This window comes from Sus scrofa, chromosome 7 (assembly GCF_054392235.1).
Source record: "Sus scrofa isolate SSC_HxYL_T2T_F1_AM1 chromosome 7, Sscrofa_HxYL_maternal_Yorkshire_Landrace_v2.0, whole genome shotgun sequence".
In the NCBI taxonomy this organism is placed as follows: domain Eukaryota; kingdom Metazoa; phylum Chordata; class Mammalia; order Artiodactyla; family Suidae; genus Sus; species Sus scrofa.
The window spans coordinates 69,743,253-69,757,887 of record NC_139389.1 but is presented as its reverse complement, the minus strand read 5'-3'; the positions used below and the strand labels follow the sequence as shown (position 1 = coordinate 69,757,887).

The following is a 14,635-nucleotide window of genomic DNA, read 5'->3' as shown; positions in this document are numbered from 1 at the left end:
AAACCCTTGCTCAGATCTAAGTCAGAGGCTGATGCCAGGTGACACACTAGCAGCACCCCTTCTTTTACTCTTCATCTCTCTGTCAATAGCTCTTCATTACTGTCCCCAAAAGATTCTAAGGGAACATAGAAATAAATGTTTACTTTTTGTATAGCTCCCCAAAACTGCATTGTTTAAAAAAAAAAAAAAAAAACTTAACATCCACTTGTTTAATATTTAAGGTCTCTTTATCCCTAAAAAAAAAATCTCTAGATCTTGTCTCAAAATTTCTTTCTCCTTTCATCTTCTCCCCTTCTCCTAACTCCTCATGTGAGAAAGATCAAAAGGAGGGTGAATTAGGCCTGTATGAGGAACAGCTACACTGTTCTTCTACACAAAGGGTCTCTGATACAGCCAATAGGGTCAGCTCTCAAATACTCTTATTTGTCTTTCACTTACTTTTTTTTTTCAGTTACTTCCTTCAGCCATCAAGTCTCAAGTGCCTACATGTTGCGCTGCCTGGGACACATTCCAGAGCTCTCTCCCAACACAGACCACTCATTGAAATTTTTATTTCTATTCTTTCTTCAGGAATGCATAATTCATTAAGAGGCTCTCTCATCCTTTACCACTTCAGTCGTTCTTATTTACTTACAAGAATGTGTAATTGGTAAATTTGAGGGTAAATATTTTGGAAATGAAAACTTTCCTTAGATTCAGTCTATGTCACCTTTTAGAAGATCACAAGGCTTTGAAAACCCAAAGAAAAAAGTACTTCTGGGTCCTCTGGCTCGCTACTTCCAAAGAGAGGGAAAGATGGGATGCTTAGATCTCTGGGAAGATCTAAAAGCCCAAAGAGAAGGCTTGGAGTAGGGAGAGAAGAAAAAGGAAGGAAAGTATAGAGAACTTAGTCAAATACTTGGACTAATGCCCTCAATTCCCTTTCCTACTAGTTTCTGCTATGGAGATGAGACCTGAGGATTTCCAGAACACAAAGGGTTGCCTCCCTTAAGACAGACTCTGCCTTTTCCTAGTTTTCCAAAACCTCAGCCAGAGATTTAAGGAAGTCTCCCTCCATAAACAAGGAGTTTCTAGGTTACAAACCAACAAAAGATTTTCAAACATTAAGAGTAGCTATGTGGGAGTTCCCGTTGTGGCTCAGTGGCTTGAAGACCCAACAAGTATCCATGAGGATGCGGATTCAATCTCCAGCCTTGTTCAGTGGGTTTAAGGAGCTGTGGTGTAGGTCACAGGAGCAGCTCCTATCCCATGTTGCTGTGGCTGTGGTATAGGCCGGCAGCTACAACTCCAATTCAACCCCTGCCTGGGAACTTCCACGTGCTGTGGGTGTGGCCCTAAAAAGACAAAAACAAAATAAAATAAAAATAAAAATATTATACTTTTTACCAAGCACAATACTAATTTCTTAGCTATCTCAAAACTTAAAACCTAATCAAAAGAATAACCCTATAAGATGAGTATAAAAGACAAGAGGAAAACTGAGACCCAATACTACTGTCAACACTAAGAAAACAGACCTTTTATCTACTCACCTGTGGATAAAGGGAGAAAGTTTCTGAAAATCTGAAGGAACTTGGATCATCTTTGTGATATTCTCCAAATTTCTGACACTAAATGAAATAAAATGCGTTAGTAATATATTCCCTGGCACAGAGCTAAAACTTTTACCTATACATATCCTATTTTTAAAAAGTTATCACTCTTCAGAAGGGAGAGAGTTGATACAGGATAAAATTAGAATATTATATATAGCCTTGCCAAGAAAATGATTACAACCAAAGAAATAAATTTCAATTTCAGAAGCAAACAATACATTGCTCCAATGCAGAACAACTCATCTTAAAATGCTTGCATTATTTTAAACTGTCTCAGATAGCAAATAAAGAGCTCTTAAATGATGGCCAAAAGAGCTCAACGTGTGCTCCCTAAGACTCTACCTAAAAAAGACAACAGTCTGCTGACAAAAAGATGCATTATCAAAATACCATGATGGCTATGAAAGCAAATTGATGGTATAAAATCAGATACACTAGAAACAATACCAAAAACAAAGAACTGCTGAGGAAAAGAAAATCAAAATCAACATATAAACTGGCAAAGAAGAAACACAAAGGCAGAAATTGGGAGGAGGAGTTCCTGTTTTGACTCAGAAGGTTAAGAACAGGACCTAGTATCCATGAGGATGCAGGTTTGATCTCTGGCCTCTGCCAGAGGGTTAAGGATCTGGCATTGCTGTGAGCTACGGTATAGGTCACAGATGCCACTCAGATTTGACCCCTAACCTGGGAACTTCCATATGCCACAGGTGTGGCCCTAAAAAGAAAAATAAGTGAAAGAAAATAAAAGAGACAGATACTTTAGCAACACAGAATTAAGCCCTCTATGATGACGTGACAGAAGACATCTAAATAAGATAATCCTCATGAGAAAACACAAAGACTGACACTAAGCACTCAAAAATTTTAGCTTCCTCTCCTTGTACTTGAGTAAAATTTCTGACCTGAAAAATTTTGATACTACTTATCCAACTGGTCCATTTCCTAGCAACATTTATCAACACTTACATATGATGAAGAGCGAATAAGGAAAAATAACAAAACATTCACTGCTGCAAGTAGTACAGGACTTTTGCAGCCTGGAATGTTCAACTATTTATGTAGTTATTTGTGCCTTGAAGAGCACAGAAAAAGGCATAATTGGTTTGATCACATTTTTAGCTTCCAGGAAAAAAATCATTTTGGAACAACAGTTATCCAAAGGAGAGATAAGCTAGTTGTAGCTCTAATCCTCAGAAAATAGAACTTGTTATTTGAGAATAAGAATGTTTTTGTCTTCAATGCCCCCTAGTAACAATTCACTGAAAAAAATTATAGATTAGGATAATAACCTTCATTGTCCTATATGAAAGCCACTAGCTATGCAGCAATTTAAATTAATTAAAATTAAATTAAAATCCAATTCCTCAGTTATATGAAGTCATATTTCAATTGCTCAAGAGCCACGTGTGGGTAGTAGTTCCATAATGGGCAGTGCAAATTATAGAACAATTCCACCCTGCAGAAAGTTCTCCTGGACAGTGCTGATCTAGAATATATATATACCTTTTTTTTTTTTTTTTTTTTTTTTTTTTGTCTTTTGTCTTTTTAGCGCCGCACCAGCGGCATATGGAGGTTCCCAGGCTAGGGGTTGAATCGGAGCTATAGCCGCTGGCCTACACCACAGCCACAGCAACGCCAGATCCGAGCTGTGTCTGCAACCTACACCACAGCTCAAGGCAACACCAGATCCTTAATGCACTGAGCACAGTCAGGGATCAAACCCACAACTTCAAGTTTCCTTGTCGGATTTCTTTCTGCTGCACCACAATAGGAACTCCATTTTGTGTGTGTGTGTGTGTGTGATCTAGAATATAAAATATTCAAGATCTAGACTACCAAGCACATTGAAAAGCCAGAAATAAGATGGACCCTAACAAAAGACTGAGAATGGAAGCAGCGAATCATGTTAATACCAACATCTTAAGTGATTCTGACCAAGGAGAATGAAAGAATATATTAAAGATGTCAGAAGTAAATGTAAGAATGTATATATGCGTGTGTGTGTGTGTGTGTGTGTGTGTGTGTGAGAGAGAGAGAGAGAGAAAGAGAGACTGGGTCACTTTACTATACAGCAGAAAATTGAAAGAACACTCTAAACCAACTATAATGGAAAAAATAGGATTCCCGTCATGGCTCAGCAGTAAGCGAACCTGACTAGTATCCATGAGGACACGGGTTCGATACCTAGCTTTGCTCAGTGGGTTAAGGATCCAGCATTGCTGTGAGCTGGGGTGTAGGTTGCAGACACAGCTCAGATCCCATGTTGCTGTGGCTGTGGCGCTGGCCTGCTCTACCTCCGATTCAAAACCTAGTCTGGGAACTTCCATATGCCATGTGTGGCCCTAAAAAGAAAAAAGAAAAAAAGAAAATAAAATAAAAATAAATAAAAATCATTAAACCTAAAAAAAGAAGTATATATGTTACCTGCATAAGTCTGGTCATATGATGCCCGTTATCTACAAAATAGTTCTTAAAAGATGTTTATTTTCGTTAAAATTACATTGAGTTGGAGTTCCCATTGTGCCACAGTGGGTTAAGAACCCCACTGCGGTGGCCTGGGTCACTGCAGAAGCATGGGTTTGATCCACAGCCTGGTGCTGTGGGTTAAAGGATCTGGACTAGAGTTCCCATTGTGATACAGTAAGTTAAGGACCTGACGTAGTCTCCATGAGGATGCAGGTTCAATTCCTGGCATCTTTCAGTGGGTTAAGAATCCGGCTTTGCTGCAAGCTGTGGCATAGTTCTTAGATGCAGCTTGGATCCCATGTTGCTATGGCTGTGGCTATCGCTGCAGCTCCGATTCAACCCCTAGCCTAGGAACATCCATGTGCCACAGGTGCAGCTGTAAAAAAGAAAAACAAAAGAAAATGAAAGGCTCTGGCCTTGTCACCAGAGCAGTGTAGGTCACAGCTGCAGCAGAGATTTAATCCCTGGCCCAGGAACTTCTATATGCCGTGAGTACAGCCACTGGAAAAAAAAAAAAAAAAGTCACCAAGACCAAAAAAATAATTATGTTCACCAGGCCAAAGTGAGGCAAAGAAGTTTGTTAATATAACTTAATAGGTTTTTCATTAGGAAAAAACTTAGAAAAGTGTAGTACCTAAAAGGTATTAATCTGTTTGTGTTGCTATCATTGTTACAGCTGAAAAGTCAACACAATACAGAATCAGTAGAAAAAAATGAGGCTACACTATATTAGCTACTTAAAATAGCTTCTGTAACTAAGGTTTGCTTCTGATCACCTGAAACTTCACTTCAATTGTACACTAATTTGATTCAAGCAATTAAAGGAAAGAATATAAAAATCACATTCTTGCCACTTTTACCATATATCAGTCACTAGAGTTTCTTTAAGAAACTATGATTTTTTAAAAATGGTTTTTGAGGAGATCCTGTTGTGGCTCAAAAGGTTATGAACCCAACTAGTATGCATGAGGGCTATGGTTCAATCCCTGGCCTCGCTCAGTGGGTTAAGGATCCAGCACTGCCATGAGCTACGGTATAGGCCAGCAGGTGCAGATCCAATTTGACCCATAGCCTGGGAATTTCCATATGCTGCGGGTGCAGCCCTAAAAAGACAAAAATAAAAATGCACTCCTTGGCATCTAACCAGGGAAAACCACGACTCGCAAAGACACATACATGTACTCCGATGTTCACTGCGGCACTATTTTCAATAGCCAAGACATGGAAGCAACCTAAATGTCCATCAACAGAGGAGTGGATAAAGAAGATGTGGTACATATACACAATGGAATATTACTCAGCCATTAAAAGGAAAGAAATATTGGCATTTTTAGCAACATGGATGGACCTAGAAATTATCATGCTAAGTGAAGTCAGTCAGACAATGAGATACCAACATCAAATGCTTTCACTGACATGTGGAATCTGAAAAAAAGACTGAATGAACTTCTTTGCAGAACAGATACTGACTCACAGACTTTGAAAAACTTATGGTTTCCAAAGGAGACAGTTTGGGGGGTGGGGGCGATGCACTGGGGTTGTGGGGTGGAAATCCTATAAAATTGGATTGTGATGATCATTGTACAACTATAAATGTAATAAATTCATTGAGTATTAAAAATGTTTTAATTAAAATGTTTTTTTGAACTCTGCACACCTTATCATGCCAGCCACAGCAATGCACAATTGTTAGCAATAACAACAGTTTCCAAGTTATCCTGTTAGCAATTTCATTGTAGACCCGTTTCATCTCATGTGGCAGTAGAGCTATATTCAGGTGAATAACTCTGTTCTCAGTTTCCCACACCCCACCCCACCCCCCACTCCCCCACCCCCACTCCCCCACCCCCACCCCCCACTTTTTAGAGCTGCAGGTGCAGCATATGGAAGTTCCCAGGCTAGGGGTTGAATCCAAGCTAGAGCTGCCAGCCTACATCACAGCTCACAGCAACGCCGGATCCTTAACCCACTGAGCGAGGCCAGGGATGGAACCCTCATCCTCATGGATACTAGTTGGATTTGCTTCTGCTGAGCCATGACAGGAACTGCCTGTTCTCAGTTTTTGACACAGAACAAGGGGGGTCATGGACAACTGGTGAAAGCTGATTTCCACAGAAAGCAAGCAATAGTCTGATAATGTCAGCCTTTCCCTTCCAAATTACCTCCACCAATATCTTCTTACACACAGGTACCAAGTGACTTACGGGAACAGACAAGCTATACTGGTGTGATGGAGCAGAGTAAAATTTTCACGGCACCATGACTCTCCTGTCCTCTACCCACAACCTGCTGATTGTGAATGGTGCAAGCTGCAGAATGTGTAGCTTAAAATTGAATTTTACTGCGACATTTTTGTAATTTTGTACTTTTTGCAACTGTCTCATTTATTTACAAGACCAGTTTATTTTCATATTCTTGTGTTTTACAAGTATGTCAAACAATATAGCAGTTTCTAAAGCTGAGACGTGAGACAGAAGAGAAATTCTAGACATAAGCCTAAGGAGAATTCTGAAGAATTATAATTTTCTGAGTCATTTCACCACATCCATGCAACAGGACACAAAAAAAGTCCATCTTCACATTGAAAGCTACTTATCAGTGGGTTTTTACATGGGCTGATAACCCAAGTTGTACTATTCAATTTTGTGTCATAGTCATAACCTATAAATGTAGTAATAGTTCCAGCAAAATTGAAAATGTATTTTATATAAATCACAGCCATTTGACAAAGGTGCTGAATATTTCAAACAGCTTTTAGACTCTCAAAACAATAAAGTGTTTGTTAAAGTCACAATCAGTGAAAAAGCTCAGGAAGCAAGAAACTTCAGAGTAAAAATTATTATCTAGGAAAGGAAAAGCCCTACAGTTGATAAAAACTTAATAATGCCAACATGTAAAACTGCAGTAAATAAAACGCTAGGACAAGATGAAGTCTGATAAATTGAAAAAGTTCCATTTTAAGTCAATATAACAAGTGAATGCATTCATGCCATGTTACATGATGCTGAAGAGGAAAAAAGGCATTTTCATTTACTAGAAGAGATAACTGAACTCAACTATTCATTACTATGCCTTTCTCAGCAACCTGATACAGTTTTTTGGATACACTGTAAAGTACCCTGAAAGATATTATCAGAATACATTTACTACAAATAAATACATATGGATTTAGAAAAGTGTGATGATTACTTCTTACCAGTCGAATGAGCTGTCTGTCTAGCCATCTAAGCACATCTGGACCTTCTTCCGTTTCTGCTCTATATATTGCCAGCCGAGCCATAAGAATGGCAGCTGCCTCCTGGTCAAAAGATGCAGCAATGTTTTGGATTTGAGTTTGAGCATCTGCCCAGCTAAAAAAGACAAGAAGAAAACAGAGAGATGCTGTTAAACTATTATATTCATGATATCACAGTTGGCTATCACACAGATTTAAATTTAAAAGACACAGAAAATTACTTCAACAAACTAGCTTTTAAAAAAATTAGCTTTTAAAAAAAAATCTCTAATAGTAGTTTCAGTATAGTACTGTTTTTCAGAAAAATATATCCAAACCTAATAAAAATCCTCTAAAGTAATTGTAAAGGTAGATTTCCAAGCAAATTCCTTAAAGCATTAAGATTTTTACATGGAGTTCCCATCATGGCTCAGTGGTTAACAAACCTGACTAGTATCCATGAGGACGCAGGTTTGATCCCTGGCCTTGTTCAGTGGGTTAAGGATACAGCGCTGCCGTGAGCTGTGGTGCAGGTTGCAGACTCAGCTCCGATCCTGAGTCTCCTGAGTCGCTGTGGCTGAGTGCAAGCCAGCAGCTATGGATCCAATTCAACCCCTAGCCTGGAAACCTCCATATGCCATAGGTGGGGCCCTAAAAGGACAAAAAGAAAAAAGATTTTTACATGTGAAAATAATAGTATATATAGGTATGTGCGTATGTATATGCACATAGATACACATGTTGGTATATTAGACTTTAACAATTCATTTCAGAATAACCACTGTGGTTCAGCGGGTTAAGGATCCAGCATTGCCACAGCTGCAGCACAGGTCACAGCTACAGCCTGGATTCGATCCCTTACCCATAACTTCTATGTGCCATGGGTATGGCCAAAAAAAAAAAAAAATTCATTTCTTCAACTTTATAAAAGCAGAAATATGGAAATACAAAAATAAAGTTTTCTCCTAGACTAGGCAATTGTCATTTACTAAACTGGAAAAATGAACAAAATATCAGAATTATTTCTCATTTGTCTTTAGTTCAATTACTAGTGACAGGAAATTATAATTAAAATTAATTAAATTAACTATAATTAAAATTATTATGTATTCTTTTGTCTCCATGTTAACACACTACAACCAATCAAAAATTAATAAGTCTTCAGCTTAGGGATCATTTGATATTTTGTATTAAATGCAGTAATTTATTAAATTCACATGTTCTATAAATCTAATCCAGTCAAACTGATCCTGGGTGGAAACAGTAATAATAGCTTTTGTTTGTTTAACTTTTCAGACACAGAGTTTTGTAATACTTTGGCAATTCTGACAACACTTACAGACTTCTTGAAAAGTTGAACCACTTTTACAAGACTCAAAGATGTAAGAAAGGACCCCAAGAAAATTCAAGCAGCAATGTTCAAAATTCTTCTTTCTTCCTCTATTTTTAATTTTTTCAAATAGAAAATAATTTTTAATATTTTCCCATGTATTATCTCAGTATAATGAAATACCAAGAGGCAGAAAAGAATGAGAATGAATAAAGGAGAAAGAACTGACAATTTTAAAATTTATTTTAGTGCAGTTTAAACAGAATGATTATACCAATAGTTTGATAATTTTTTTAATTTAAAAAAATCATAGAACTAGAAACGAAATTGTCTAAATTGGTATTTTTCCAACTTGGAAGACCATGACATTCACTTGTTTCAAACTGAAACAAAGATGGTATTTTTCTTCTGAAAATATAATGGTTCAGTAGCGAAAACACATTAGCAAGTAAGCACATAAACAAATTTACTACTTAAAATTTACTTAGCCATAAATTTTTTAATTTTGCTCTTAAAGTTTAAAGGGTTTGTAAAATCTGTATTTTGTATTTCCAATACCCATTTACTGTAATTCTTACAACTAGTTTCAAACCAAACTTTCCAGATCAAACTTATTCCTTCCATGAAAAATAGGGTAACTTGACTTATCTCAGGAACTTGAGTCCTTTATTTTCACACTGCTTATTCACTTAAATGTACTTGCCTAGGCCCATAAGTCCTATTTCTAACAAATAAAGGAAAAAATAAGTCTTGACTATTGAAAATGTTCAGGATAAGCTAATTTAAAAGGGTGAGTGCTTGTGTGAGACACAAAGATATCAACGGCACAATAACACACACAGTATCTCTCTACAAATAGCAGCATAAATTCTGTGCGAACAAACTGAAAATATATAAATCCATGAAAAATTCCTCACAACAAAATTTCCCTTTCTCTTCAAAGATTAATCTAATCTTTTTAAAACATTTCATGTTAAGAATATTTCACACATAAAAGCTACGAGTAACTTCCTATATACTCATCACCTAGATTTATCAATTGTTAGCACTGTAACATTCTACTTGTTAGTTCTCTCTTCCTTCACACACAAGAACTTTTTCTTTTGCCAAACTTTTTGAGTCTATGTCATCCCAATTAATTACCAAATACATAAAATTAAACATTGATGTTATTACCTTATATGTAGACCATATTCAAATTTCCCCAATTGTCTCAACAATGTCCTCTAGAGCAAAAATTTTCCTGACAAGATTTTATCCAGGATCACATACTGGCTTTAACTGTAGTGTCTCTTTAGTCTCCTTTAATTGGACTGGTTACCTACACTTTCTTTGCCTTCTAAAGCATTTTTGAAAAGTCTAACCTAGTGGTTTTGTAAAATATCCCTCGATTTGATATGTCCAGTTGTTTCCTTAAGTAAAGATTTTGACTGTCTAAATTAAGTGGTACATACATGTAGGGATGGATGTGTGTGTATGTGTGTGTTGAGGAGGCATAAATAAATTGACATGTTTGCTGAGAATCAGTACTTCCAGGTTCATGATCTGAAATTTGGACAAATCTAAATGAAAGCTCAGTTGACTTTTTTTTTTTTTTTTTTTCAAATGAATAACGTATTCCCTTGACATTGGTCACAGATTTTTTTTTTTTTTTTTTTGGTCTTTTGTCCTTTAAGGGCCACATCTGTGGCAAATGGAGGTTTTCAGGCTAGGAGTCTAATCAGAGCTGTAGCTGCCAGCCTACGCCACAGCCACAACACCACCAGATCCGAGCTGTGTCTGCGAACTACACCACAGCTCATGGCAACGCCAGATCCTTAACCCACTGAGCGAGGCCAGGGATCGGACCCACAACCTCATGGTTCCTAGTCGGATTCATTTCCACTGTGCCACAACGGGAACTCTGGTCCCAGATTTTAAGTCAAAGTAAAGTTACAGAAGGACAATAAATCTCTCTGTGTTCTACCCTCTGCTAAGTAATAGACCATCCAACACAACACTCAGTTCAAATGTTAGGCCATGTCCATCAGTCACCAAAATAGTCTCATGATTTTCAGAAATGAAGCTACAGTTTAAATACAATCCAGGAGTTCCCGTCATGGCTCAGTGGTTAACGAATCCGACTGAGAACCATGAGATTGCGGGTTCGGTCCCTGGCCTCGCTTAGTAGGTTAAGGATCTGGCGTTGCCGTAAGCTGTGGTGTAGGTCGCAGACGCGGCTCGGATCTGGCATTGCTGTGGCTCTTGCATAAGCTAGCAGCTACAGCTCTGATTCGACCCCTAGCCTGGGAACCTCCATATGCCACGGGTGCGGCCCTAAAAAGACAAAAATAAATAAATAAATAAATACAATAAAGTGAGAGCTACAGAGACATTCAGTGTCCACCTTCTAGGCCATGCTTAAATCAGGCTAAGTTTATACTGACCAACACTTTTCCTACTCAGACAAGTCCAAGATATAAACAAGTAAACCAAAAGCCTGTTCACGTGAAAACACAACTCATCTAAGAATCCCTTCCAGACTAACTTCATTCCAAAATGATCTTCCCTTTGTTTTATGCATCACAAATATTTACATAGGGAGAAGAGTAACAAAGCAGCTGAGAAATAATTTTTTTTATGGCCGCACCTGCAGCATATGGAAGTTCCTGGGCCAGGGATCAGAATCTGAGCCACAGCTACAAGCCACACCACAGCTACAGTAACACCAGATCCTTAACCTACTGTGCCACAGTAAGAAAAATAATTTATTCTCTTTGTTTTCTTCTTTTTTGGCTGCTTCGTGGCATATGGAGTTCCCGGACCAGGGATAAAATCCAAGCTGCAGTTGTGGCCCACACCACAGCTGCAGCAATGTTGGATCTTTCACTCACTGCACAGGGCTGGGGATCAAACCTGCATCCCAGTGCTCTGGAGACACCACTGATCCCATTACACCACATCAGAAGTCCAAAAATAATTTATTCTTAATAAAACAGGGGTGCTAAATTCAACTCAACTTGCCCTCTCCATAAATGCCATGCAAAGAATACACAGCCAAATACATGCCTTATTCAGAGAATCTAACACATAGACAGGAACAAGAAAAGGCATCTGTTGTGCTTAATTATTCAATTATTTCCTTTTGGAAACTATAACCACATCAACAAATGTAGGACAGGACCATATTACACAAAATAATAGCTTATAAATATTAACTGTTAAGAGATTTACCTTTTGTGCTAGTCAAAGTGTGGTCTGTGAACCCAGTGACATTTCACCATGAAGAACAGAAACTCAGAATAAATGTTTAGACACTTTTGAGCAATTCAGCAAAATAATTTTATCTCTGATGACTCTAATAAAAATAAAAATAAGGACTTGTAGGAGTTCCCACTATGGCACAGTGAGTTAAGGATTCAGTGTTGCCACAGCTGTGGCACAGGTTGCAGCTGCAGCTCAGATTCAATCTATCGACCAGGAACTTCCATATCCCATGGGTGTGGCAAAAAAAAAAGGGGGGGGGGGGACTTGTAGTTCAAATGACTTTTTAAAATCTAATTTTTGAAGTAATTTATTTTGATTGTATTAATACAAATATTAGTCTCCAAAGGACTCAAGGGAAAAAAGTCAGCTGGACTTTCACCACAGATACTTTGAGGCCTGGTCTATCCCACATCATCATCATCTTACCAAGTATGCTTAAGCCGTTTGCATTCCATATATTCCCCCCAAAGTACCTAGTCCACAAAGCAGATGCTAAAAATAGGTTTGGTAAATCAATTAAACAACTAATAATACCTGAAAAATAACAATAAAAGAAGCTAAGAATTTTATCAATTGGAAAGTAATGCTATCAATCATTGTTCTATATTATTATATATGCATATATAATGGACTATATGTATATTACTACTGCCGATTATAGGATAATTTTTTTTTTTTTTTTTTTTGGTCTTTTGGCCTTTTCTAGGGCCGCTCCCACAGCATATGGAGGTTCCCAGGCTAGGGGTCAAATTGGAGCTGTAGCCACTGGTCTATACCAGAGCCACAGCAACGCAGGATCTGAGCCGCGTCTGCAACCTACACCACAGCTCATGGCAATGCCGGATCCTTAACCCACTGAGCAAGGCCAGGGATTGCACCCTCAACCTCATGGTTCCTAGTCAGATTCGTTAACCACTAAGCCACGACGGGAACTCCTTTTTTTTTTTTTTTTTTTTTGGATAATGTTTTTAAATTTCTTTCCTCATCTCAGGAGAATACGGTAAATAAAATAATATTTTGAAGAGTGTGTCTTAGGAGTAGTTTTTATAAATTGCTTTACAGTTCTTAACAATCAATATTTTAGCAAATAAACTGGGTTAGAAAGAAATAAAACCCTGTCAGTCATAGATGTTAATTTTTTAGACATGAATGTCACCCAAAATAGGAAGCCAGCTTCAAAAAGCATAACCCAGAATAGTTTTGATAGGTAAGTTAAATCTCTAACAAATACAACTTACTTCCTAGCAATGGTGGTCACTCGGATGCGTCTCTGCCCACTTGAATGCTGATACTGAGTCACAAACTGGATTGCACCACGCCCTCCTTGAGGAATTGGAGCATTGTGCTATATAAAAACAGAAGAGTAGAAACTGAGCAAAATCTATAACATTATCATATAGTCATGGACTGCATATCCAGCACTAACAAAATTCATTCTATAATCTATCAGGATGCTTACTTCTAGTGCATACAGTGGTGATTTGCCAGATGAAAGAGAAATGGATTTGAGAGAGAAGAAAAATTATGAAGGATAAGAGGAATAAGTCCAGCTAGGAAACCAATTTTAAATAACATAATTCAGAAAAACACAAAAAAACACAATGAGGGTAAAAGTGTAAAGAAATTAACAGGTAAGAAAAGGCCTAAGTGAGGGTAGTTTTGCCTAACAGTACCTGGATAAAGAGAAATTGAACTAAGTTCTCCTCCCCTTGGTGCATAAGAGGAAAACAAAGTTTTTAGGAAGATAACCACATGACAAACAGATGACCAACAGAAAACCATTAATGAGATGGATAGTAATATATGATAACCGTATTCAGAAAGAAACATCAGGTGGTCAAAAGGGAAACTTTCCTCATGCCTTTTGACAGCAGACATTCTTGCTTTGTTTTGTTGCTGCTGTTGTTGTTTGTCAGTAGGAGCCACTATCTTTTTCACAAATTTTAACTGTTACCAAAAAAGTTTCCTGCGCAGTTCTTATTAAGGCTGCCTACTAATGCTGTGTGGTTCACTTTATGCCTAATAACAAGTGGTATATGATTCAATAATTTATACATTATATCATTCTATAATATGGTAACTTTCTCCAGCAGAAGAAATCTTTGCAAATATTGTTGGCACCTTTACCTTCTAATCTTTTCTATGGATTTTGAAACATTAAGTTTTCTTGTAGGAGGATTCGAATATCATTATACACCTTGCAACAACTAGGAGAAGCTAACACCTAATTATAAAAATGCATAACTCGGGAGTTCCAGTCGTGGCTCAGCAATAACGAAACCCAACCAGTATCCATGAGGACGTGGATTCAATCCCTGATCTTGCTCAGTGGGTTAAGGATCCTGAGTTTCCCTGAGCAGTAGTGTAGGTCGCAGATGTGGCTCAGATCCAGCACTGCTGTGGCTGTGGCTGCTGTGAGGGCTAGCAGCTACTACTCCAATTCAACCCCTAGCCAGGGAACTTCCACATGTCGTGCGTATGATCCTAAAAAGACAAAAATAAACAAAAATAAATAAATATGCATAACTAGACAAAAATTTTAAATTCTATCTATGCTTCAATTTAGTATTAAAAAAAGAAAAAAGAAAACTGAGACTAAAAGCTGAGTTGCCCAAGATTGGGTACTTGCAGGTTTCCCTGATATCTCTATTATAATATGTCCTCTCACCAAGGAGTTTGCCCTTGAGAAAAAGAAAAGGATAAACAAAAACTCCAAAACAGAATAAGCTTTGGGTCACAACTCTAGAAATATTCACGGCCTAAATTAAGTATTTTTTTCAA

The 14,635-nt window shown here is 37.7% G+C and overlaps 1 protein-coding gene across 2 annotated transcripts in view; it reads right to left on the bottom strand.

Annotated features, from left to right (window-relative positions):
- SEC23A (SEC23 homolog A, COPII coat complex component) overlaps nt 1-14,635 on the bottom strand; it is a 70,419-nt gene that overhangs the window by 18,901 nt on the left and 36,883 nt on the right. For both annotated transcript variants that reach the window (XM_005666190.4, XM_084968867.1), the window contains exons 13-15: nt 13,093-13,199; nt 7,261-7,414; nt 1,533-1,610 (exon numbers count right to left, since the gene is read on the bottom strand). In XM_005666190.4, coding sequence (XP_005666247.1) covers nt 1,533-1,610; nt 7,261-7,414; nt 13,093-13,199 — 339 coding nt within the window. The remainder of the gene's footprint in view (nt 1-1,532; nt 1,611-7,260; nt 7,415-13,092; nt 13,200-14,635) is intronic.